The following is a 26675-nucleotide window of genomic DNA, read 5'->3' as shown; positions in this document are numbered from 1 at the left end:
ATTGTGTGCATGTGTGTGTGTGTGTGTGTGTGTGTGTGTGTGTGTGTTGTGCAACCCTTGTGAGCCTAAATAGCTTCCATAGGGCATGAAGGTTTGTAGTATTAGTTTCAAAAGAGAATTTATTTCATAAACTCTTAAAACTAATGAAGGATGAGATGATGGACCTTATTGTCTGAGTAAGATTGGAGATTAGAATCCAGTTTGGAGAAGGAAAGGAAAACATTCAACTTTGAAAAGTCTTGTTTTTATTTTCTGGGTGAGTTGAAAGAGAATTCTTTTAGCAGGACAAAAGAAACCGTTGATCATTTAAGCATCATAAAGTGGTTTTTCAGTGTGAACAAACAAGTCAGCACTCCTGTATTACTAATATATATATATATATATATATATATATATATATATATATATAAATAATAGTAATACAAACATTATTCAAAACAGTGACATTTCATTAAAAAAAAATAAAAATAAAAGCTAGATTCACAACACTTTCCTGTTGGCGCTACTTCTTGCTAAATTAAATCCATTCAAGGTCCCTGCCGATACTCTTTAATCAGAAGCTGACTAGTAGATTAGAATCTGCTCTATTTCATCTCTTCAAGCTTCTATATACATTTAGATTTCTATATACAGATACTTCTCCACTTGTGCAACTTCTGGATCTGTGTTCAAGAAAACTAAAAATCTGCAGTAAAAAAAAAAAAAAATACTTGCAGAAAATGCAAGTCAAACAAAATGCGCTCAATTTTGAGTATTTTCTGAAGTTATCTACTTTCATCTGACTTGAATGAGTTGACTTATGTAACGGGCTCATTTTTGTAACGCGAGGCTGTTTACACTGCGGATCTTGCAACAGACTAAGTTGGTGTCATTTCTTTTCAAGGAGGAAAAAAAAAAAAAGATCATTTCAGTTTGATCTGCTGTTGAAAAGGTAGTTTTCTATATTTCAGGCAGATATATGTCATTCTGCGTGTGCTCTCTTCCGCTGATGTGATCTGTCAAATTCACATCTTGTCATGGAGATCATTACCACCCAATATCAACCAGACCAACAGTTTGGTTTAATTGTTAATTGAAAAACCAGTATATGTGTACATGTTGGCCCGACATGTGCCGATATGAAAGCTTTACAGATCAATAAATCGATATGAAATATATCTGTGTTATAAATACATCATAATACCTAGTTATGTGTTCAAATGCATGTGTAAATAAAGTCATAAATATATGTGATAAATAAAATGCAAAAGCATGGGTGATTTCTACAGATTTGATTTAAACTTTGGATACTTTTAATTTATAAAAGAATACGGACAATATATAAAAACACAGAAATACTTTCCTGTGCTCTATTGTGTTTTCATAGCTTTGTGAATAAAATATTTGGGGATTGAAACAGAATGAAACTGGGAGTGGATTTTCAAATAAATGGCTTTGAATTGGAAAAAAAAAAAAAAAAAGAAAAGAAAAGAAAAACAGGTTAGTGACTACGGCCCTGTTGTCACCCAGAACAGTGAATACTGTCTATGCCTGTGTCAGCACGATCAATAAACAGGCAAGTGAGAGCTGAGTATAGAATTTCATTTTCAAGACTAAAGTTGTCTCATTTTTTAATAAAACGCATAAAATTTGCATCATAATTTCAAATTGGACAAAGTACTGCTTTGTCACGTCTGTTCGATAAGAAAACAGTTAAAAACGAGTTTTCGGACCGGGGTCTTTTTAGATCACGTAAACGATAAATTCATGTCACATGGTTCTCACTTGGGAACTCCAGTCTCAAGTTGCACAGATTTCTACAGAGTTGAGCGTCTCGATGTGAACAACGTACGTCTTGTCATGCATCATTAATTCTCAGTACCAGGAGACGGGAGCTGGATCTAATCCCCCCAATCATTCAGCTTAAGGCGGGGCTTTACCTGGACTAGGGGCCAATAGATTACAGGGCCACATAAAGACATCCCACCCATCCAAACCTACAGACAACTTCGTATTCGACCAACCTCCAGCATGGAGGTACATGCAAGGTCCAGACAGAGACCTCATATCAAAATGAACAAGGAACTTTTCTGTTGGGAAGAGGGAATGCTACCCAACTTTCTGGCGGCGCGTTACGCTTTCTTTTTTTTTTTTTTTTTTTTTTTTAATCAACAAAATAGAACATTTGACACATACAGATGTCAAGCTGGAAAAAACACTTTCAGTTATTTTACGGTATTATATGGATTTAAACGAGGAAAAGATTTTAGTATTACCTTAGTGGCAGCCCTTTGTGCAATGCATTAGTATTTGTACTTTTCAATAAACAGTACAGAGTGTAGACGAAACAAAATTACGTTTTGTCAAGTTTGATAACAGTAAAAAAAAAAGTCAGTAATAATAAACTAATGGGGTTGAGGGAAGTAAGAAAGCAGGCACAGATGTAAAAAGCAAACAGAGGTTGCATCAAACTATAATATGACTGAGGTTAACAACCTACTTACTGATCCTAAAAAACAAAATATCTTCCAACTGAAAATTCTCAGTTTGCAGTTACATCAAGTCTAACGGACCAAAGCCACGTCTCGGACAAAAACAAAGTTCATTGTGAACTAAATGGGTTAAATTAAAAGGGGACTTAAGTCTTTGTTTCGCTGGCTGCTCTTTCTAGAATTCAAACTAAACTTGCATTGGAAAGTAAAATACAAAGACTAAGCAGAGGTCCTGGTCATTTCTGGCGATAGCTTTAGGTGATATTAAATGCTTCAGAGTGGGTCTAAAGGGTTTCAATTCATCAACACATCTCTAGGACCTTGCCTCCAAAAAGGAAGCCACATGGAGGCTATGGGGACACACACACACCAGTGGTTTTCCACCTGTAGGCCAGCATCTGCCCACCATTGCCATGGTTACAGCTGGGGACCACAGCACCTCATTGACCCTCCACCCGCTCCTGTAACACAAACGGATTCTTCAGTTTTTTTAATAAAAAGGCAAATGCCATTCAATTTCCCCCAAAAGAGTTTCTGCATTCTTAAACAGGTCCTTAGAGAAGACCGTTTTAAATCCGTAGTGATGTTCGGACAAATTCCAGCTCAGACGGTTGAAACGCATCTCCCGCAATATTCTTTTAGTTGTCCATTTGGTCTTTGTCGTCAGTAAAAAAAAAAAACTATTTAAGCTGCACGAATGCACATGAAAGTAGAAACCAAAAACACCGCAGTCTGTAACAATGGCATAATGCGGTCATGATACCGTCAACACAAGGTCTTCATGACATCATAATGGCAAAATGGCCAGGACTCCCTTGAAAAAGAGCTTTTTAATCTCAATGGGACTTTCCCGGTTAAATAAATGAGAACTAAAAAAAAGAAAAAAAAAAAAAAGGAGAGGAAAATACACACACCTCATGTTTTGGGTTCGGGGTTGGGCTGAGACTCGGGGGTGGGATGGGGTGAGGGGTGCGGTCACTCGGAGGCAAAGGGCACCTCTGGAGGGGGGGGCTTGACAGTGACTGGTTGCGATGTGCGGCGTGGGGGCGAAGGCTTGGGCTGGGCCTGCTGTTGCACTGTGTCATAGTAGGTGACGCCGCCATAGGTCACCTGAGACTGCCCCTGAGAACCACAACACATTATCATTGATAAGTGACAGCACTGAAAGTCGTAGGAATGTACAATAATGAAAAAGTGTATGGAGGAACATTCATTAAGTCTGGGTTTTTGTTACCCTGGCTTGATTGATAATGAACATTCTTGCAGTATAATGTGCTTAGCACATAAAATTGTTGATGTGCAAACAGAATTTTTTTAATCCAATTTTAAACACTTCCTTAACTGGGAAAAGGATTTGCTAATTAAGAAAAAATAAATAAAATAAGAAAAATGGCCTAAAACAGCAATATATATCTTGTAGATGTTTTACAATTATTGTATACAAATAATTCCCGCAGTTGAAAGTGCCACCGAGCATCATGATTGGCTATTTTTTATTTGTTTTTTTAGTGTCACCCACCCATTACATTCACAACAGCTTTTTGCAATCTCCCCTCCCTTATCTGGGGTTGACTTTTACAGGAGTGGCCCGATGACCTGGTTATAGGAATGTGACCTGGTGTGGTCTTCAACAAAAACGTGGGGAAATTTTTGACGAAAGCCAGAAGTTTGTTCACATTATAATTAGGTATGAAAACAACTGACATCATGTGCTTGGAAACTGCTAAGACATTTGTCCATCCAAAATGTAATCAAAGTCAGGCATAAAAGGAGGTAATGACAGGATTTCATGCACATTTTTGGATCAATATATTGATAAATGAGGGAAAAATGTGAATAGCAACAGGTCCAACAAGTCACTGTGGCCAGATTATCACGCCTGCCCAAACAGAAGCACAAACAGACATGGATTTCAAAGAAATGTGCAGTGTTCACATTAATTAGACTGTGGCGACCTGCCATTCTAATGAATGACCTGCCATAGTTTCATAATGAAGTGTTACAGTCACAGAACATGGGAAATCTCTAATGTTGGGGATGGGACTTATGACGCAGAAAGGATTCAGTGTCTATCAGGGGCTACAAGGAGGAACGACTAAAGACACTAACAAAATGTAAAAATGCCTTTTCGTCATTAAAATATGAGAGAAGTGGGTTAGATGGAAGTCGATTCGCTGTGGCGACCCTCAAAAGTCTAAAGTAAAAGAAGATCATGAAGCGGTGACACTTGGCTTTACTTAAACCACTCGGTTTTTATTCAAAACATTTTTAAGTGTGTGAGAAAGATGTTGGATTAACTGTATACCCTTGTCAGATGGTTGTTTACATCAACAAGTGCGCATTGCTTTACCTGGCAGAGGCTCTGTGGTTGAAATTAGACTGTTGGGGTTGGGAGTCTTTCACGATAGTTTTTAGATTTTTATAAAATGTTATCCATTTCAAATGTAAGCCTGACATTGCAAGAATGAAATGGATGAAAAACAAACAGCCTATTTAAAGTGTCCAGCATTACACTGGAAGGAGGTCATGCTGCATTTAGAAACCACAGCAGCCAAACTGATCGGGTATGAATCTTTTGAAGTTTCCAACGTCTGTAGTGTCAGATGCAATGGAGGTTTGATAAAGTGGGTTGATGACATTTCAAATGAAAACTGATGTGCTGCTTTGGCTGAACAATAGGATGGTTTTAATGCAAGATGCCTTCATTGAATTATTTTAAAAATAGCTGTTGCAGATTACTAGACAGTGGATGCCTGCCAGTCTAAATAATGTCCTGTCCTAGTTTCATGATTAACTGAACACAGAACAGTCAAAACACATGAAAGATATCTAATGTTGGGCATTAGCCTGGGTTTAGTGTAGATGCTTGAATGCTCTAAGGCTCTACAAAAAAAACACATCAATCTCTTTCCCTGAGCAGGAAACATGCTGCTGTTCCTCCCACCTGTGGGTTCGGGTACATGGCAGGATAAGGGAAAGTCATGACGCCAGGTGGAGGGTAGAAAGGCGGCGGCAATAGTTGCTGAGGTTGACCCGGTGACAGAGAAACAGGCGGGCCTCCATAAATGGTAGGGTTCGCAATGGGTCCACCTGACTGATGAGGGTGGAGACCTGCAGAGGAAGAGAGAGGTCACAATGGGTCAGAAACATTTCAATTAGTTCATATTCGACAGTGTGCGATAATACCAACACCTACCCGGGTGGGGGATGTGCATCTCTGGCTGGACTAGCATGCCTTGTGGCGGGATAGGGGCTGGGCCGTCCCCATGGGCGTAGATTGGTCCCTGATATGACACTGCAATAGACAGATTCATGACAGCTCCATCAGCAAGAAGAGGCCGGGGGGGGGGGGGGGGGAGACTGCATATGCAAACAAGCAAATGACTATACAAACACATCACGTATAAGACTATTAACTAATAAGGTTGGTGATGGTGCAGCTTGAAAACGGTCACAGAATGCATCCCTGGCATCAGAATCAAAGAAATTGAATTACTGAAGTACAAAGTGAAGGCAAGATGGAAAGATGGCAAGGATGTGGACGGAGGGTAAAGGGGCAAATCACCAAGGATTACATATAATACACAGAGATCGTAAAAGAGGACAGAAAGTCAGAAGAGGGGAAAAAGGTGACAGGAAAAGAATTGCATGAGGGGGAAAGAAATTAAATGTTAGCATGGCAAAAAAAAAAAAAAAAAACACGAGTCAAATATTTCTCCAAGTAAAGAAGATGCATATTTTTACATATGACAAAGACCAACTGTAAGACATCATCTTTGCCAGCAACAGGTTCTTACTATTCATTTAGAGACAGTGTCATAAAATAATAATCAGGTGATACTGTTGGACAGCAGTATCAGCTGATAATCAATTGAAATTCTAAGACTTTTTCTGACATCTGCTGGTGACCTGAGAGAAGTGTCACATTGGCATTTAAAAGTCGAAAACGCTGCATCACCTATTGAAACATTTTGAAACACCATAAAGTTTCATAGATTCTAAATGATTGAGATGGGCCCACCGAAATGTATCGTCTATAAATTCTGCATCATTGAATTACAAGTTCTACATATGTTTAATAGAAGAATATTTACATTTAGTTCACAGTTCAGAGATGTGTTTTAGGCTGTTCATGACTACAAAAAGAAGTCAAACTCATGAGAACATCACTCAAAATCGGGTAGTCTAAACTGTAAGAGAGGGGCAAAAAAAAGTTGGCTGTGAATTTGATCACGTTGACCATCTCTGAAATATTACAATTTGTTTTGTGAGTGAGTGTGTGCGTGTGTGTGTGTTACGGGACAGTTCCTACGAGTCACATCTTACTGGGCTCATAGTAGTGCCCCTCCATTACTCCCAGATGCATGGGCGGTGCTGGTTCTGGTACGGCTCTCTGGCGCTGTGAGGAGTAGCGTTTGGCCCGATTTGAGCCAACCCCCATCTCCTCCATGCTGGAGAACTGAGGTGGGCCGCCGGGGATGTGCAGGGCGTTTGGAAGGCCTGGGGACAAATGTCAAGGTCTGGTCACATTTGAGGAGCACAGAACAAGATGCATTACTCTTTAATTGGAGGTTAAATCTTTTTGGCTTTTACAGAGACAGGCTGGACAGCTTTTACAATAACAATAAACCAGTTAGAAAAATGCTATAATTTGGTAACTGTGACCTTTTATACATCACAACATACTGGGCAAAAAAAAAAAAAAAGAAAAAAAAAAAAAGAGATCACATGGAAGTGCAATCATTATTACGGATAATTTTAGATTTAAGTAAACCACTGGATATAATATTTAGGATTCAACCTTCTGCTAAAGTAAAGCTTTTACCTCCAAATTTAAGAGGCTCACTAAATACAAAAACATGATAATTGATAATTCTTCTCAAATGCTGCACCACACTGAAATCTTACACAGAGTAAAAATGTTTTGGATGATCATTCAAGACCCCAAATTTACAAAGATTGGATAGTGCAGAGAAGGAAGCAGTATAGAAGTCTCAAAATAACAGCTGACAGCAGACCCATTAAAAACAAGAGGTTTATCATAAAAAAAGGAAAATAGAAGGAATGAAGTCGATGAATATTGTCTCCAGCAGCAACAGAAAAAGGACTGTTAAATCTAAAAATCAACAACTTTACTATGGTAAGATCATTATAGATGCACAAAGATAAGAGAGTCTAAGAGAAGAACTTTCAAAATTCACTAAGTCGCCCAGAAGGTTCGGTGCTGAACATAACCAACCTACTTTTGTGGCACTAAAGCAGACCTGGGAGTTTTACAGCCTGCAGGCCACATCCGGCCCATATTGCTTTTATATCCGGCCCGCCAAACTATTTTCTTTGAATAGCTGAACAAGTATTTTCAATCAATATTGAATTTAGAAATGTATTTTTTCCTTTTTGTTTAATTTTCTATGGATGATTACATTAAAAAAATAATGTTGGTTGGTACATTTATATGATCATTAATCATTTTAAAATTGAAATAAAATACAGAAAAACTTGAATATTTAAATTGTAATTTTTTTTGTTCACCTAGTTGGCCTGCGCATAAAAATTAAATACAAAATGTGGCCTGCCAGCAAAAAAAGTGCCCACCCCTGCGCTATGAGCTCACTTTAAAGAAAACTTTGACAACACAAGATGAAGGTCAACAGAAATGTTGAGGACAAAGTCTACATTTATTTCGAGTTTGGTTGTGTCTAGAGCCAATTCACTTTTAGTCTAAATGCAAAACTTCTGCAGCTAGTGGTTAGCACTGGACAATAATTTGAAGTTCTGTCTGCCATGGCTGAAAAAGAGTGTTGTTACAAATACTTACCAACAATACATTAACTGAAATGACCAGGAGTTCAGAGGAGCGGGGGGATTGATGGATTGTAAAAGTGTAAAATACACTGGATGAATCAGTATTACCAGGTAAGACAGGCACTGCCTTTTGGGGTATGCCATTATTAGTAGGGTACGGGTCGAACAACATACATTTACATTTTTGGGTAGGTGCACGTTAATCAATGCCATAAAATATGGCTATACATACCTCACCAAGACAGACCAACAAGTTGCTTGCCGCCCCTGCAGCTTGTGGCTTGCCATCCATTTATCATAAATTTACATTTGAAAAAATGTGTACTGTATACCTGACCGTATCACCATAGCACTATCAATAGATTCGAAAAATATGTGATCGATCCAAAAGACCTTCAGGCATCTGGTGGTTGACTTCCCAAGTCAGGAATCAAACTTCAGAGGGCTTTTCCCACAGGCGTAATGCAGCATTAGCTTAGCTGCCAACCGGCACAACAGTAACAATTATAATGGCAGAGTTGAAGACAGGCAAGGCAAACCAGGAATAGAAATAGACGAGTACATTCTTAACCGAATTGAGGAGTTGCATGTTCTTTTGTACAGCGAAATGGGTGGCCTGCTTATTATGCCAGACTTAGCTGTAGCGTTTTAAAGCTTCTAACCTGAATTGTCACTCTAATTTGCTCCATCGGCAAGAGGTTTCCCAAAGGCAGTGATCTTTGCGAGCACAAGGTGAACAAGTTGAAACCTAACCCAGGAAAACAGACATATTTTTGTACAAAGTACTCAGCTATGGTCACATTGGCATCATATCATGTGGCATGGAGTACTAAAACAAGTGAAAGCAAAAACATCACTGTTCTGACTGACACATTTGAAGGAGTTACTGAATTGAAGCTGTACTTGACCATGCTTGTGGACAACAAACAGTTAGGTGTCCCACTAAGTGAACAAAGATAAGAAAATACAATTTAACACTGTTCAGAAGTAGATGAGCAAAGTTATTATTGCTAAGGAGGTCCAGGCATTCTTTTCTTGTGCTCCTCTTTGTGTTATTGGCCCTTTATACTGGCTAAGTTGGCCACCCCTAAACCTGAGATGTTGAAGTGCCAGCTTAACCTGGCTGGAGGCACAGGAGGTGACCGTTTAATATTGTTCTTCACCTAAAAGAAAATCTTTTGAATATGTTTGTGAGTAAAATACCTTTTAGTTATTATCATAGTTTTATTAGATCATAAGAAGCCACAGAAACGTGTGACTTGGGTAATGTGCCAATCATTTGTTCTAGCACTTGGCTGTTTGGTTATTTCAGATCTGAACGGCATTATCAGTGGCTGCAAACTGGGACATCTGAGTCGAGTGCAGGAACTAATGGTAAACGTTTGAATAGTGGTTTAGCAAACAGAAAAGTTTACATACTAATAGGATTCCGATAGGGCTTCCAGACAAATGTTATATTCCAGACAGACATGTTCGATAAATGTGCCAAACCCCATGAAGGAAAATCCAACTGAGTGTTTCCAAAGACTGCAGAAATATTAAAATCTCAAGTTTCATTTTACAGAAATGTATAAAGGGATCATCCAGCTCACCTCTCATCTCTGAGCGCATGTATGAAGTTGGGTTCTGGGTCCAGTTCTGCCCAGTAACCAGACTAAGTCGAGCCACATCCTGTTCCAGTTCTGTGAGCCCGCCTGCTCCTCCCGCCTGGCTTGTTGTATCACCGCTTTCTGCCCAGCTCTTCCCTCCTGTGCTGGCAGGTGAGGAGGGGTTCGCCCCCTGCGCGGACTCCTCCACAGACGGCTGTTTGCTGCCCAGGTCCGCCGGTCGAGGTCGAATCCTCCGAGCCCGCGAATACGATTTACGTTCCACTGGGCGCTCAGTGGGGGGTGAGGCTTCCTGATTCGTTGTTGAAGTCAGAGGAGAGTCTGAAGTGGAGGTGGCTAATCCGGATGCAGCTCTGTCACTGTTGCCTCGTTGTTCCTGTTGTCTTGGCGACGTTGACTGATACCCACCTGGCTGAGGTGAAGCTGATCCTGTCACAGCGCTCAAAGTGCGGTAGTCTTCACCAACACTACCCTGGCTGACAGTGATGTCCTCGATAACCACGGAAGAGCGTCCGACACTGGTGCGCCCGCCCCTGCTGACAACAGGCTCCGGCTGGATTTTGGGACCAAGACGTTCTCTGGGATGCATATGGGTGGCATTCGATTCGCTGTTCCTGTACTGGGGCGGAGGCTGGGGGTACTGGTGAGGGGCTCGACTGCGAGAGGGTGGTGGTCTGGTGGTGTTGGAACTCCGCTGATTGGAGGAGAGTGGAAATGTTGAAAAGGAGGGTGAGGAAGGGTGAGAGGATGAAGGCGGCGGCGCTCCGGCTCTATTTCCTCCCCCTCCACTCTGCCAGGACCTGACAGGACGTTCGCCTGGTTCCCGCCAGCGCTTGTCTCTGCTAGGAGATAAACTCTGCCTATAGACACACAGGAATGGAAGTCACATGATTAGCCTGTTTCTACATTGCAGTAAAGTCTGGCCATGTAGTTTTTTGTTAAGTGTTCGATGAATATGGAAGAATAACAAAGACAGAAGCGAACGAGTCATAAAATGGCAATAGGTGTGGCATGTGTCCTTTCAGAAATCATGTCCTTATTTTTAACAATTACATGCAAATTTGCTCAGATTGTGGTGGGAGAGGTCAGACCGCTGGTTCCTCAAGAAGAAACATTTTTCTGCATACCAACAAGTAAAACTTGTGTGACGGTTATGTCAGTGTGCCTCACCTGGGTCTGCGCTGCCTGTAAGCTCGCTCCCCAGAACCACCACCATTACGGATGTCGTAACCATAGATGGCAATGAGCTCCTCGCGGCTCTTCGGCGCTTGCTCCTCCTCCCTGAACTTGTCATGCTCCCATCGACCCTCATCCTTCCACAGTTTCCTGTTTCGCCCTTTAGGCCTAGGGGGGAAGATACGGAGACGTGAGATGCTGAGGAGAAGTCTATTCCACAAAAAACACAGGTGCAATTTTACGCAGTGTATGTGGTGTGTTCAGTGACTACTGAAAGCTTGTTTCAATATCATTCAGGGCAAAATATGGTGAAGCATGTCAGACATTCTTCTAAAATAAATTTTGTTCATGTTACTTACCCTTGATATATTGGTTTGAAAAATAAATATGTATGCCTAAAGTGCTCCAAAAATCTTTTATTTTACATATAGTACAAAAAAAATGTATTCTCGCATGGAGTGTCCAGTAAACATAGGCTCTTCCTCAGATGCTTACCAGAGATATGTTAAACATGTTATTGTGGCACCATACTTAAAAGGAATGATCATGTGATTGATTCCCCTTTTTTTGGCACCTATCATTAGATATATCATGTCATATTAACATTTTAACATCGTAACATTATCTTCACCATTTTTCGAGATCAGACCCAAGCAACTGATACTTTTTCCACAAATGTATTGAAACTAAATTTATTTTCAAACCTCTATTTAGTCGACTTTTTTGATCAAGCATCCATCCCTAACAGGGTAGTGGATTCGCATGTTTTTCCCTTTTTGTAGCGCTTAGCTTTGAGAATACAGTCGGTGTTTCACACATTTTAAGCATTTCAATGAGAATTTGTAAGAAAACAGGAAAGACAAAAAAAAGTCAATAATTTTATATAATAAAGGCTGAAGATACTCAGGCTTGGATTATATTCAACACTGATACAGTTCCAAGACCTGTAATAAATGCTCATCTTACAATCATCATAATACAATGAACAGCCATTACACAATGACCACCCACTTGATAATTAAGCAGGTCCTTCCTTTGTGATCAAATGGTTATGGAGCCTTGAGGCATGGGCTCATAACAACTCGCTCATGGCACGTTTCCACTACACAGTTCTAGCATGACTAGGCTCTTTATGTTTCCATTAGATATAGTGCATGTTATGGTGCTCAACACAAGGACAGAAGCCCTCATTTAAAAAAAAACAACAAAAAAAACTGCAAGAGCACCACGTTTTGCATGGTTGCTGCAGTATCTCACAGTATGTAACCTTCTCTGGTTCTCTTCTCTTGCTTTGTGTATAAAAAGTAATAAATACATCATCAAGGGCACCATACTCTTGATATTTACTACTGTTTGTACGTTAAAAAATGACATCAAGGCAGATTCATGTTGCCTTACTTTGACAACCCCGCCCACATATAGGCGGTATTATGGACGGAGAGAAAACCAACTAAACAGAGTCGTGCTAGGACTGATAATGGAGAAGCGCAGATTGTGACCAGTCTGCAGCGACATCGCCTTGGGAGCTCATTACCCTGTTGCTGCTCCACCAGTTTTCCTCTCCTGGATACATTTTGGAGGGTAACTGAAGGACCACTGAAGACCAGGATTGGACCTTCAGTTTAGGATGTATAGATATATACAACCCACTATCTTGCCAGTGATCGTGATGTTAGCGGATCGGTGTGCCACCATGTTGTGGCTGTGACAATATATTGGAGGTTAAATGGGACTGAAATCAATCCCAAGGTGATGACAGTATCTGACATACCTCTCCTCTTCCTGGGCATGTCCTCTGACATCGTGTTCAAAGAACAAACCCTTCCTGGGAATATAGGCGGGATTCTTCCGATCTTCGTCATCGTCCAGCTTATGGCCAGGCTTTCCACCTGCTTTTGTCTCTGGATCATCTGTGGATTCCTGCAGGGGGGAAAAGGGAGACTGATCAGTGTGTTCCCTCCCTACAATCATCCTCCTTAAATTCAACTGGCTTCTTTTATCCAAGATGAGCTCACAACAGTTTAAGGCAAAGGATTTTGAGGAGCATTTAACAGAGGTGTATCAAGGTTTTTATCTAATTTTGATTAACTTTTTACCCTCACTTTTGTTTGCTCAATTCTTCACATAGATTCAATTTTTTAAAAGGTTCAGTTGTTCCCTGCAGCGAGGGATAAATGTTGACTGTCCATTCTTAAAAATGTTTTACCTGTCCATCACCACTCTGACGCTCTCCAGCTAAATTTCCCTTCTCCCCAGACTTGGTCTCATCTTTACTCTGCACTTCTTCCACCTCTTCTTCATCACCATCATCACCCTCGTCCTCAACCTGAGTTATGTTGGTGCCTGCATGGGGTTTGGTATCACTGGCCGCTGGGGGACCTTCTTCATCGCTGTACTGCTCTGCTTCCTCCTCCTCTTCCTCAGCACCCTAGGCAACACAAAATGAAAGGGATTTTGGGTTGTTGAGAGGTTGGACAAAAATTTGAAATTTTGTGTCAGCCGCTGAAACTGCATTTTTAATGGGACGATTTTCAAAAAACACTTTAGTTGTTAATTAGCACAGCATATGCTTTTACCTCTGAATGAGATCCATTGTCCTCGGGATCTGCGCTATCATAATCTGAGAGGACAGCTGGATAAGCAGACAGACAAGAATATTGGAATGCTTCAAGGTGATATTTAACAGCAAAGTTCCTGAACAAACTCTACACAATAATGTCACCAATGAAAAATGATTTGTAACAGGTGAATGTGATCATCTTACCTTCTCCGACACCGTCTTCACTTTCCTGCAAAGACAAAAGGAAAATGGAAAGAAATAATTAGCACTGAACATGGGAAGACGAGCAATCCAAGGGATGATTCAGCAGCCAACCCTTTTCAATAACACTTGATAATATTATGCATTTATTATGCATTTGCATTGAATGGTATGGTAGCTAATCGTACGACTTGAAAGTAATAATAAAAAAGTACGTATCGTGATATTACATTGTGCATATTTAAGAAATGCACTACACAGACCTGTTAGCATTAACTAAGACCTAAACGACAGGTAAGGAAAAATCGGATGCAATCACAGGTTTCATTGTTTCTTTGAAAAGTCTTGATCATGTATGTCATGACCATTTGGAGGTTTGTAAGTACAATTCGCAAAGGGGGTACCAATAATAACTCGGTTAAACACGATGAACGAAAAGATGTATTGACTTGAAAAGACTCCTGGTCCAAATGCGTCACTGTATCACAGACTAGCAACCACTAGCTATGTACTTGAGTCACGTGATTTCTCTGAACAGTTCCCCTGGCAACTAGCACAAAAAAATTAAAAAAAATAAGGCACACGAAACTGAAAATGATGTTGAACTCTGCAGGAGGCCAAGGCCACTTTTCTTTACGCTTACCCAAACCCATCAGTGGAGGTTTAATGAAAAAAGAATAATTTTAAAGCAGCATGACTTGATACATGATGAATACATCTAAAAGTTGTCCAGCCCTAAATACGGACTGAAAGGACATGTCTTTTACAAAGCTGTGGCTGCAATTTGAGTCCTCCAGATGAACTGATATTGGACATTTTGCACGATACTGTTCAGAGGACTAGGTCATTAGATACGAATGTACCTTGTTTATTTGCGTAAAACAAAAGTGTAGCTCGGTTCTTTGCAGGGTGGGGGATCTCGTATCGGTGAGAAAGTGCTGGACGTGGCACTGAAGGAGCCGCGACACAAGCGTGGCCTAGCGGGCTTCTCCTCTCAAACGGGGAGTTTCAAAACTCGCCTCCGAGCGATTAAAACGTACACGTACGTACATACAACCGCGGAAATTGCATCTGCCTGCCTGCCTTTCTGTCTGTGTGTCTGTCTGACCGATCCATCCCCGTTGCGACAACTGTCCACGCAGTGACCGGGCAGACGGTTGTCAAGAGAAGGGCTTATGGCGAAATGCGCTGCCTTGCAAACGCTTTCCAACTGGCGCCTTTATGTCTAGCATTTGAGACGGAGAGCAAAGAAACATACAATTACCAACACGATTTGATGTCGCATTCAGCGGTAAAAAAATCTTTATGACGCATTAGAGTCGAATATGAAACACTGGTTGGTTTGGTCGAACCGATTTACAGCTGGCTAACGTTCAATCGGTAATTCAACTCAGTTATTTCACTCGAGGACACAACTAGAGAAAACTCGGTTTCATGGATCAAACGACCAAATTGAAAATCAACGATCCCCCCATCGGGGAAATAATAGGCGAACTTCTTCAGCGATAAAAAATAGCAAGGGAGACATTTGACGCCGCTTGGGGCCGCCGGCCGCCAGGCAGGCGCGCTTGCGTTAGCTCCCTCCTGGGTTAGCTGCTCCCGGGGTTAGCGGCTTCCGAGGTTAGCGGCTCCCGGGGTTAGCGGCTTCCGAGGTTAGCGGCTCCCGGGGTTAGCTGCTCCCGGGGTTAGCTGCTCCCGGGGTTAGCTGCTCCCGGGGTTAGCGGCTTCCGAGGTTAGCTGCTCCCTGGGTTAGCGGCTCCCGGAGTTAGCGGCTCCCGGAGTTAGCGGCTCCCGGAGTTAGCTGCTGCCTGGGTTAGCGGCTCCCGGGGTTAGCTACTCACACACTCGGACTCCACGTCGTTCTTTACTTCGACCCGGTCCACCGCGGCCTCCGTTGGCTCGGGTTCCTTCCCCCGGGGTTTGCTTGTCGGGGATCCCGACCTCCCACTGTCCGAACCCGAACCGGACTCGTCGTCGTCCTCGCTGTCCTGGGACGCGCGCCTCCTCCTTCGCCGCCGGTCCGCCATCTTAAGACTGGAATGATTGGAAACGGAAGAGCGCATTGAATTGTGGGCAAGTGAGTTCTTCTTTTTCCGACTTCTTCTTCTCTTCCCCCCCTTCTTCTTCCGTGGTGTCGAAGGGCAGCAGGCGAACCTGACAACGGACAGTCCTCTGATACGGACTCCCTGTCACAACCAGTGTTTCGCATGGATTGTTGTGGTCTATGTGTTTTCCTATTTTCCATCTAACACTAATAGTTGCCTGTCACTGCCAACACTGTTCATATTTATAAGAATAAGAATAAGAATAAGAATAAGAACAACTTTATTTATCCCGAAGAAAGGAAATTGTTGTGCCAGAGTTTAAAGTAAAACATAACATTAATAAATAATAGTAGTAAATTGTATAAACAGTGAAAAAAAAAGGGGGGGAGAATAAGAAATACAAATAAAACTATAAAGTGTCAAAGTCAAGGCTATAAAGTGTTTTAAGGTCTTAAGTGCTAAGATTTGAAGATTCCCTGCAGCTGAAGGAAGCTGATGTGAAATTTAGCGTTTTATTTCCAATGTTCATTTTAAGCAAGGTTGTCCCTCATTTTCCTTGTTGGACATGAGAGTCAGAATACACAAGACAATATTCATGACTTGTTCTGCTACCCGAGTGCTTTGTCGTTATTTTGAATGACAAATTCAAACCGGGCCACTTATTTCTTACAGATATGAAGTCATGCAAATAAGGGATTTGTTTATCCTTCATTGTTTCATCCATGCGAGAGCTATAAAGATGGCAACTGTATGGACAGGTGTGAACTTTTGAGTCCAGCTTTCAATGTTTTGTTTGTGACGGTTCAGTCACCCAGGTCACAGCCAATTACTGTCAAATATTGCCATGGAAACAGGACTTGGTTTTTCTTCAAGAAAACTAGTCATATAGTTATTGTGGGTGGAATTACTTCGACTATATGAACACATAATTTCCGCAGCTGAGACTGTCTCCTGTTTCAAGCTAATAAGTATGAGGTGACTGATGTCACGGTTGTTTAGTTTCTGCTTTACACCTCCTTTACACATTTTTGCCAGCTTGTTTCATTTGTCATTAATTTCTGCTTTAGTTTCAGTTACAACATTTTGAATACACTCCTTTTCCACATTTTCTTTGATTATTTTCACCACACCAATCACATCTCTTTCCTTCACACACCTTTGGTACCTGGTGACCGCTTGCAACTGAAACCTCCTTCATTCTGAAATACAAATCCCAACATTTTATGACACAAATGAAAACTGAACTTCCTTTATTTTATAATATTTAAAAAGCTTTTACATTAATTGGTAGAAAGTACCATGGAGTAACTGGGCACTGACTACAAACAGTGAGTGTTTCAGAAAGTGTCCTCTGTCTTCAGTGTAATAATCAGCATCTGGATGGTGTGGCGACCTGGAAGAGTTGATCCAGCCAGCTCAGATTTATTGGCATTAAATGTTTCCAAGCCGACACTGACACAGTTCAGCTTCCATCTGTGGAGAAGCGCCTCGATGGACCAGTCTTCACTGCAACACAAGGAGGAAAGAAAGCAAACCGATTTCAGACCATCCACACTTAAAAGCCGTATTTGTGTATAGGGGCAGTGAGGACCATTGAGAAGAAAATGTAGTTATATAAATGTTAACATTTTTAATATTAACAGAAATATGAGTATGTCTCAAAATACTGCCACTCAAGTGTGGGTTAAAAATGAAAAGAACTGTATCTTCAAGGGTAGGTGAATGTGAAGATCCCGACAGCCATAATAAAATAATTATGAAGCCCTCTATTGTATTATTTATTTATTCATTGTCATCTCAGAGTTGTATTGTCAGTTCTCTTGTTGAATCTTCAGGTAGTCACATTTCAGAAATTTTTTCCTCACACATGCACTGTTGTACTGATGTTACTGAATTTATTTTGTTTCTTAATGTTATAATAGATTATATTTTTAATTCCCGTAAAATATACAGATGTAGGTCCTTAACATAAGGAAGTGAAAACACACAAGTCCTGTGAGGTGTTTGGGTGTATTTTTTTTCATCTACAGTCAACAAAATTAAAAAGGCAAAAAAACAACTGCTGTAATAACAATAATAGTAATAATAATAATAATAAATATATTATGTGAACACGCCTTCCTTGACACCGCAAGCAGCAGCAGCCAGTTGCGCCAGCATTCACTCACCGGATGCTAAGCACAACGCTATGAATTTTCATCCCATTTGGAACGTTTTGTTATCTGCCACTTGTGAATGCATTTTCAAATAAAGAGGAAAAAACCATGAAAGGTACCTGCGTTCCTGATATGTCGTCCAGAATTGGCAGGCAGGGTTTTTTCTCAGAAGAAAAGCAACAGTCACGATGACGTCTTCAAAATCTGCCGCAGGCAAGACCCATTCAGTCAGTCTTATGTGCACTTGAAATCTGCAGCCTCATCCTCAACGGCAAAAGACGGATGGATTTATGGGTTTACAATGCAACTGAGCGAAAAAGTTATATATTGTTGTACATATCATTTCGATTTTTCAATGGCACAAACTTCTGTTCATCTGCTTTTTTCCGAAAGAACCGTTATGTGGTTATTTTCAGTTGATAAGGATGTGTAATGCCCTCGTAGACATCCATCCGTTATCTACTGCTTATCCTTTAGTCAGGGTTGCGGGAATGGTTTAGCCTATCTGAGCAGTTGATCGCAGGGACACATATAGACAAATAACCTTTCACTTCCTCATGCACAAATCTGATCAGTGTTTCCAATGTCTTGTAATGACTACTACCTAAATGCTATTTATATCATATCATATTTATATCATATATTACACTGTTACCTTCTGGCTCATAAAAAACATCTGATCCTAGGATGACGTCCAGCTTGGGCAGCAGGACGAGATCTGGTGAGATTTCCCCCCAGGTGAGCCCCACCGTCACTACATCCTTGAGGCCGTTGGTTTCACAGCTGCGCCTGCAGTTCTCCAGACACAGTGGATTGTTGGCACTGTCAGACAAGATCACCTCTGCTCCACATCTGGCAGCAACAACGCCTGGGAGACCTACTCCTGCACCCAGCTGCATTGGAGAGGAAAGACACTGAAAGATTTCTTATTTTTTGGTGATTCCTGGGAAGTCCAACTGGTTTGAAGGACACTGCTGATTTTTCAAGTAATTTACGGCTATTATTGGTGACGCTCTCCCATTTTTAGTGCACTTTCTCCAATACGTTTTGTTGAAAATGTAATTTTCCCAATGTACTTTTCCTGCCCTTTTTGGATATTTTGATGATTTAAAACATGCCTGAGTGATTTTGTGTAAGATTTTTTGCAAATTTTCATGTAACAGCCTGCTGGTTTTTGGTCAGTCTTTTAATCAAACCGATTTTTTAAATTTTTTTTTTTATTAAACTTTGAGAAACTAATTTGCATTTCGCCTCTTGTTTTACTACCGCACCTTCACAGGATTTGTGATTGGAAAAAAATGAATGTCTCAATTCTAATAGTGATAAGCAAATTCTCTTAAGCCGTATTTACAAACCAATTGCAATAAATGACATCAACAGGTAATTCATGCTCTCGGGACCCTTACCTCCAGCAATGTTCTGTTTTTCAGGTCTTCCCTTTGTGTCCAAAGATACTGGGCCAGCACCACCGCACACGGCCACACATACATCCCATATTGTGGATCAAGAACCTGAACAAGAACATAAAACAAGAAAGTCCAGTGATGCAAGTTGTGATTACAAAGCTGTTAAAAAAGTCATTTCCTGTAATCAGAAACGAGCAATGAATAGTCTCTTGGTTTGGAGAATTAGCGAAATTGGAGAATTGGAGAGTTAGGAAATTACAGATGAAATGGACAACAGATGAAAAATAGCCTCGTTGGCTAATTCTGGCTTTTTTACTCATGTTTTATTCACGTGAATTATGAAATTGCATTGTCCCCTTTTGAAATAAACTAATAAAAAAATGGCCAGCATTCGTCAGACTTTTACGTGGAGAGAATAAAACATTACTTGAAAAAAATGAAGCATCTGATTCAGGTTGGTGACTGCAAGGCAGATTTACTTGTCAAAATATAATCTCAGTGAATGCATGTCCATGTTCTCCTTGCATGTCAGTTTCAGGTAAAGAGACATTTATCGAGGTGAAGATGAATGTTCGGTTGATGTCAATGCCATCTGCTTGTGCATTTCTTCTTCTAGACCCCGAATATAGTCGTAATAACGGTGTTGAACAAACCTCAGGTATGGACACCGAAAGTGACTCCCGTGTGTTTTTGTTTTCTTCAAACGTGAAAACGTTGTAGGCTACTCTGGGTGTTTCGGCGCCACTGTGGTCCATCGTTGAGCAGTAATCCTCCTCTGCTAACTAGGGAAAGAGTCCATCATTCGCACTGGTTTCTGCATATTTGTCTCCAGATGAAAGACTTGCTTGAGCCATAGAACTACAAAATCCTTCATCTCATGGGCAGCGCACTAGTTATGTCACTTCCGATCTTCTTTCCGCCTCCACAAACCACCATCCGTTTCTATACCAACCAATCAAAGACCCGCTTAGTCTTGGCGGGAAGTCCCACTCTTAATTCTAACCAATGACAGCGATTGTCTCATCAGCGCTGTCACCAGGTACCGGTCAACGTGCGCACTCAGGGCGGGCACTGATGACGACATTTTGTTGCAAAAGCATTGTATCGCCTCCTGCTAGTTATCGGTTCGCAGTAACTAAATTAAACTGTCCCGATAGAATAAATGTTACTGTCACATTGGGTGGTGTAGGCGTGAATGCTCAGCTTAGCATATTATCAAACCATTGTTTTTGTGTTGTCTAACAACTGTTGAGGTCTGCCTGAACAGCAAACCTAGCCAAGCCGGTTGTCAGTGCTATTGAGCGGCGAATGTTTCTCTGTTAGCTCCTGTTGTTAGCTCCCTGGCTGCCCGAGCAGCAATAGCACACGCGTTTCCCTCTAAAGCAAGGAGGAGGAATGAATCACAAGAGTAAGAAGAGGATTAAAGAGGCGAAACGGAGCGCCAGACCGGAACTAAAGGACTCATTAGACTGGATAAAACATGGTTATCACGACGCTTTCGACGTATCCCCTTGCACTGTGAAGGTATGTTACCAGTCAATGTAGCTTCGGTAACTAAGCTAACATTAGCTAGTCGTGGCTAACGCCTCACAGGAGCAGTGCAACTTGTCACGTAGACACAGAAGCACCGATACGAGCCGGCTTCTCTCCAAAATTTGTCAGGAGCAGGAATTTCCACCACACGAAAAAGCAGATTTTCAGAAAAGAAGGGATTAAGTCCAGTTAGTCTCGTTTTTTGAGACGCCCAGCTATTTTCCTTTGCCACATTGCCTTGAGACATTTTCAGTGAAAATGTAACGAAACCTTTACCCTACCTTTCCCCCCTTGTGATACATACCTCCAACACACGTACAAATAATACAGAAAAAATCAGATATTTATCAAACTAAGTTAATTTGATTTGAACACAAGCTGATTTCAAACGGGGAAAGATTAAAAATGAAATATATTTCTCGAAACAAGAGTTATCAGCGTGAAGCAACCGTCCCGGTATCTTCCAAGTACATATGGAGGTGGTTTCAAATTTAAAAAATCCCGTTTAGAAGAACCTGGATGATATACAGGACTGTCTCATAAAATTAAAATAAAGTTCTTAGTTCTATAGTTCTTTGTCTTCTGTAATGCAATTACAAAAACAAAAATGTCATGCATTCTGGATTCATTACAAATCACCTGAAATATTGCAAGCCTTTTATTATTTTAATATTGCTGATTATGGCTTACATCTTAAGAAAACTCAAAAATCCTATCTCAAAATATTAGAATATCATGAAAAAGTCATTTTTGTTTTTTAATTGCATTACATAAGATATAGACCTTTATCACAATATTCTAATTTTCAGAGACAGTCCTTTACTCTCTCCTGACTTATGAATATACACGCAATCTTTTTTATTTTTTATTTTTTTATTTAACCTTCATTACCAGGAAAAAAAGTCCCATTGAGATCAAAAACCTCTTATACAAGAGAGTCCTGGCCAAGAGGCAGCAATAAGTTACAGACAGAACAATATTACAAACAGTTAAAAGAAGCAATTATATTATTATTAAATACATTATTCTTTGTCTAGTGTGCTTCAGCGGTAAGCAGTGGGTCAGTTTTTTGTTATGTTCTTATATGTTGTGATTATTCTGAAATTCTGACCCTTTTTTGTATTTCCCTTTACACTGAGCAGTGACATTGGGATCAGTATCATACATGTAGCTTTCTTCAAGTCAGTATTTGTCAGAAAGCCTTTAGTAGTTTACTTAGTCACCAGAATGTTGTCTAAAGGTACAGCCATTTCCTGTTGTAGGACAATGTTGAGCGAGTGGATGCTCGCCATCTCAGCCCTGAAGAATTCATACAGCGCTTTGAACGGCCCTACAAGCCTGTAGTTCTGCTCAACTGCCAGGATACCTGGCCTGCACGGGAGAAATGGACTCTTGAGCGCCTAAAACGCAAATACCGCAACCAGAAGTTCAAGTGCGGCGAAGACAATGATGGCTACTCTGTGAAGATGAAGATGAAGTACTATGTGGAGTACCTGGAATCCACCCGGGATGACAGCCCACTCTACATCTTTGACAGCAGCTATGGTGAACACGCCAAGCGCCGAAAGCTGCTGGAGGACTACCAGGTGCCCATCTTCTTCATAGACGACCTTTTTCAGTTTGCTGGGGAAAAGCGCAGACCGCCTTACAGGTTTGACTTCTGAGAATTCTTTACGTTAAAGTTTTATTATGGGTGTCATTATTCAGGGTTATACAGGGTTTGATACAATACAATACTTGTGGTTGAAAGGACTATTGAACAAAGAGTGATGAAAACAAGCTAAGCTCTCAGTTATAATCCTTGCTCAATGCATTTGAATTATGTTATAATAACCTTTTTTTAATTTCATGTAGTTTTTTTTCATAATTCTAAGTTGTTCTAATTTTCAACTATTTTACTTCATGTGTTTGTTTTTTTCTCATTTCATCGTAACAAACATTGCAATTTTGAATAAAAAGAGTGCTGTATTCCGTTCTATTTATTGTCCCTGTTTATAATACTTTGTGACAATGCCTTCTCTGCAGATGGTTCGTAATGGGTCCTGCTCGCTCAGGTACTGGCATCCACATTGACCCACTGGGGACCAGTGCTTGGAATGCCCTGGTCCAGGGCCATAAAAGATGGTGTCTGTTCCCGACCAACACCCCCCGTGAGCTGATCAAGGTTACCCGGGAAGATGGGGGCAACCAGCAGGACGAGGCCATCACCTGGTTCAATGTGGTTTACCCCCGCACACAGCAAGCCAACTGGCCTCAGGACTTTAGACCGCTGGAGATCCTGCAGAGACCCGGAGAGACCGTCTTTGTGCCTGGTCAGTTAAACAGCAACATTGTGCTGGAATTCTCAGCTATCTATGTCAAGATTGTCATTGATTGCACAATCAAATTTAGCTTTATTTAACTTTCTTCCGGTTTGATCAAGGAGTGGCCTGCTTAAAGTTGTAGTTCGGCGAGTCAGCATGACTTTGTGATTTACTTGTGGAATTTAAAAAGCAAGAAAAACATAACCTACATATCTGATGCAATTCATGCTGGCTTCTGCTGATAAAAAAAAATTATAACGGAACTAACAGCCTTAAATTATATAAAATTCCGCAGAAAAATTCCTAAATATTGTGAGAATCCTTTTAAACTTTCACAAGAAATCACATATGAATTTTCAACGTGTCTCATAAGATTGAGAATTTTTCATAGAATAGAAATCGCCTGCCACCAGTGTTACAAACGATAAATGATACAAATAACAATTTAATTTGGATATGCTCCTAAATTTTCATGTTTCTAAAATGGAAGTGGATCTGATAAGTCTTTAAATCCATTTTGGAGATTGACCTGAAAAATTGGGGAAAGGCTCAACATGGAAGTTGGCAAACCCATCATTTAATCTCCTGTCCCTCTTAACCTTCCAGTCTGTTCTTAGTAGGGATTTTTGCTACACTTGTGAGATGCTGGCTTCAGTTTGTTTGTTGCTTAAATTATGTTAATAGTAACTAGCTGTGTGATGCAGGCGGGTGGTGGCATGTGGTCCTCAACCTTGACACAACGATAGCCGTCACCCAGAACTTTGCCAGTACAACCAACTTCCCCATCGTCTGGCACAAAACTGTCCGAGGCCGGCCAAAACTCTCCAGGAAGTGGTATCGGTAAGAATCAACACACTCCTGCTTTTACCAGGTTCACAGATCCTTTTAGTGGGGAACACCAGGAGTTTGACCCATTCCAATGTGTTTCCATGCTTGAAAAAATGTAATTATTCAGTAAATTAGAGGTTTGATTTATGTTCAGGAGAAGCACTCCACAGGTGTTTTCCGCTGTTTTTTTTCTCTCCTTTTATTATTATTATTTTTTTTTCAATTTTATTTTAAATTAGGTGTGGATAAAGACATTTTAGTTTATGCAGAAGCTTTAATATTGTGTGAATATATAGTTTTCTGATAATGATATAAAACAAGTCGTCTCCTTTTGTTGGTTTGTTTTTCTTGGAAAACACTGAGTAGTTAGGCTGATGGGTTGAATATACAAAACTAACCTCTAATTTAGAGTAAATTATGTTTGTCTTGGCATAGAATATGAACAAACTGTACACTTGGGGGAAAAAAATATCCCCTGGTCTTTTCATGTTTGAGCAGTTTAACATTTTATTTTGTGTCATAAGTTTAATTATGATTGGCCGATGGGGATAATTTGAAAATCAGGAGGTCAGTCTTCAGCTGCTGAATTAAACATTTCTCTGCAAGACTGACACCAAAAGCAAGGCCAGCATTTACAGCACAGTATAATGGGTTTGATATAAATATCTCTAGAACTCCAGACTCAGAATAAGAAGTGCCAAAGACTTATTACAACCATAATTGCATTAATTAAATTAAGATTGTTTTGTGCTAAACCAATGGAAGATACTCCCAACATTTTGAGTGAGGTCATGATATTTATTAACCTTTTCTACATGTGGTTAAGAATTGTTTATGAGGCATTCTCATTCAGTCATAGGAAAAAAGATTTGCACTGGAGGTAGACTGTTAATTCGAAGAAGTAAATATCTAAAGTGATAATCATCGCATCAGTATCTGATGTAGACTGTGGATTCTCAGGATCTTGAAGCAGGAACGTCCTGATCTGGCAGCACTGGCCGACAAAGTGGACCTGCAGGAATCAACAGGCATTGCATCGGACAGCTCCAGTGACTCGTCATCCTCCTCCTCCTCCAGCTCGTCTGACTCTGACTCTGATGTACGTACACACACACACACACACACACACACACACACATACATACACACATAGACCCTTGTTTTAAATAGTATTGCATTATTTATATCTGTTTCCTGAATACAAGTGTGTCATGAACAAGTTTGAATATCAGTCACGAGTTTATCACCCCTGTGCCTCATAGTTGCCTTCATTGACATCAAACTTCTGCGAAAGTTTAGTGATTTGTATTATTGTTAAATCATATGTTGTGAAGTTTAAGACTTTGTTACAATATTGCCTTTCAAATTGCGAGCAACAAGGCTGTGCTATTGCTTTTTGACTGTCCCAGGGTTGACCCCGTTGTTCACTGATCTGCATTAATAATTTAAAAATAGAATGTAAAAATCTATTAAACAGTATATGTTTTCAAACTGATTCTTGAAACTGAACATTTTGCTGCATTATTACACTCAAAGCCAACACACACTGTCTTGTCTGGGTGTCATTTATTTTTCTGGATGTAAAGTCAACTTAAATATACAGTCTATTTGCTACTGAAACAATTTAGTTTAAAAGTTGCATCACAAACCGTGAGCATCTGCGATCTCCTTCTGTTTCAGTTAATGTACCGATAAGTTGGTTTACAGCTGACAGACTTGTTGGTGTCCCCGCAGGCTGAATCGAGCTCCGAGGGCGATGCCATGTCTCACTGCCGAAAGAAGAGACGAACCTGCGGCATGACAGCCAATGGAGTCACGCGGGGCCAGGACGACTGCATCAGCAAGGAGAGGAGTTCATCCCGGTGACCCCTGGAGCCCTGGGCTCCCACAGACCTGTGGCCTGCTGCTGTGTAAGCGAGGTAGAAATTTGACTGCTACGGCGGAACAGAGAAGAGACATGCCACCACTGTGCTTTCAACAACCGTCAACATACTTGTCTGTGGCAGAAAAGGAAGTTCAGCTTGTAATTGTTATGGGCGGGTTCAAGCTGGGATTATACTTCTATCTGCCTGGCGCTGCTTTCTGATGTGAACCCGTGGAGAAGTCGAAGGATGTGAACCATGAGCTTGATTACAGTGCAGGCCAACAAATGTCAGCTTCCTGGTCACATCAGAAAACAGCACTAAATTCTTTTTCACAATATCACCATCTTCTCAGTCAACATGCTAACACTAGTAAGTTATGATCACAACGAACTGCATTCTTTCATGGACTGTTACTGTTCATTTAAATCTATCTGACAGTTAACACGCTTAATGGTTTCTAATGGGAAAATAATATGTTCCAACTAACAGGAGGGGAGAGAAAACACTGAATTTCTGTGAAACTGAAGATCCCGCCATGAGAATGAAGAGAAGTAGCTCAGATGATTTAAGACGAATTGACGGATCGTCACGTAGTTGCTTTGTATGTCGGACAATACTTCTTCGAGCGAATGTATCCATCGCTTACTGCTGATATTTGCAAGGGCTTTTTTTCAGCACATTGGTATTCCTCTGAGGATATGCAGCTGTGGCAGTGCAGT

The 26675-nt window shown here is 40.7% G+C and overlaps 3 protein-coding genes across 6 annotated transcripts; 1 reads left to right on the top strand and 2 right to left on the bottom strand.

The window, feature by feature from the left end:
* Positions 1–2123: 2123 nt before the first annotated feature.
* Positions 2124–15859, bottom strand: casc3 (casc3 exon junction complex subunit). The gene is made up of 12 exons (XM_086154184.1): positions 15662–15859; positions 13824–13848; positions 13636–13691; positions 13266–13487; positions 12831–12979; positions 11054–11227; positions 9869–10743; positions 6798–6971; positions 5668–5766; positions 5416–5582; positions 3386–3593; positions 2124–2932 (listed from the first exon to the last, which is right to left on the bottom strand). Exons 1-11 carry the CDS (start codon positions 15845–15847, stop codon positions 3447–3449), a joined length of 2274 nt encoding a protein of 757 aa, XP_086010310.1. The 5' UTR covers positions 15848–15859; the 3' UTR covers positions 2124–2932; positions 3386–3446.
* Positions 15860–16252: 393 nt separating this feature from the next.
* mettl23 (methyltransferase 23, arginine) lies at positions 16253–20311 on the bottom strand. Of its 4 annotated transcripts, XM_086154488.1 has the most exons (6): positions 20081–20311; positions 19428–19532; positions 18677–18935; positions 18141–18225; positions 17164–17371; positions 16253–17064 (listed from the first exon to the last, which is right to left on the bottom strand). In XM_086154488.1, the coding sequence occupies exons 1-5, from the start codon at positions 20180–20182 to the stop codon at positions 17203–17205; spliced, it is 720 nt and encodes a 239-aa protein (XP_086010614.1). In that variant the 5' UTR covers positions 20183–20311; the 3' UTR covers positions 16253–17064; positions 17164–17202. The 4 variants fall into 4 exon arrangements, with proteins under 4 accessions (XP_086010614.1, XP_086010613.1, XP_086010615.1 ...); XM_086154487.1 differs by lacking the exon at positions 16253–17064 and having other exon boundaries at positions 17099–17371; XM_086154489.1 differs by lacking the exon at positions 16253–17064 and having other exon boundaries at positions 17099–17371; positions 18677–18914.
* A 199-nt stretch (positions 20312–20510) lies between these two features.
* On the top strand, positions 20511–26675 carry jmjd6 (jumonji domain containing 6, arginine demethylase and lysine hydroxylase). The gene is made up of 6 exons (XM_086154183.1): positions 20511–20951; positions 22223–22611; positions 22986–23272; positions 23968–24103; positions 25052–25190; positions 25826–26675. Exons 1-6 carry the CDS (start codon positions 20823–20825, stop codon positions 25955–25957), a joined length of 1212 nt encoding a protein of 403 aa, XP_086010309.1. The 5' UTR covers positions 20511–20822; the 3' UTR covers positions 25958–26675.

This window comes from Fistularia commersonii, chromosome 10 (genome assembly GCF_037954325.1).
Source record: "Fistularia commersonii isolate RoL2024-O1a breed Wild chromosome 10, RoL_Fcom_v1.0, whole genome shotgun sequence".
In the NCBI taxonomy this organism is placed as follows: Eukaryota; Metazoa; Chordata; class Actinopteri; order Syngnathiformes; family Fistulariidae; genus Fistularia; species Fistularia commersonii.
Note: the sequence above shows the minus strand (reverse complement) of the source record. Positions and strands in the feature narration are given on the sequence as shown.

Coding starts and splice junctions, on each gene's coding strand:
- casc3 (XM_086154184.1), bottom strand. CDS start 15,847: ATGGCGGACCGGCGGCGAAGGAGGAGGCGCGCGTCCCAGGACAGCGAG. Junction 13,849..15,661: donor ACGACGTGGAGTCCGAGTGT/GTGAGTAGCTAA, acceptor TTGTCTTTGCAG/GAAAGTGAAGACGGTGTCGG. Junction 13,488..13,635: donor ACAATGGATCTCATTCAGAG/GTAAAAGCATAT, acceptor TGTGTTGCCTAG/GGTGCTGAGGAAGAGGAGGA.
- mettl23 (XM_086154488.1), bottom strand. CDS start 20,182: ATGGACCACAGTGGCGCCGAAACACCCAGAGTAGCCTACAACGTTTTC. Junction 19,533..20,080: donor TTTCGGTGTCCATACCTGAG/GTTTGTTCAACA, acceptor GTTCTTGTTCAG/GTTCTTGATCCACAATATGG. Junction 17,372..18,140: donor ACGACATATCAGGAACGCAG/GTACCTTTCATG, acceptor CTTGTGTTGCAG/TGAAGACTGGTCCATCGAGG.
- jmjd6 (XM_086154183.1), top strand. CDS start 20,823: ATGAATCACAAGAGTAAGAAGAGGATTAAAGAGGCGAAACGGAGCGCC. Junction 23,273..23,967: donor AGAGACCGTCTTTGTGCCTG/GTCAGTTAAACA, acceptor TGTGTGATGCAG/GCGGGTGGTGGCATGTGGTC. Junction 25,191..25,825: donor CGTCTGACTCTGACTCTGAT/GTACGTACACAC, acceptor GTGTCCCCGCAG/GCTGAATCGAGCTCCGAGGG.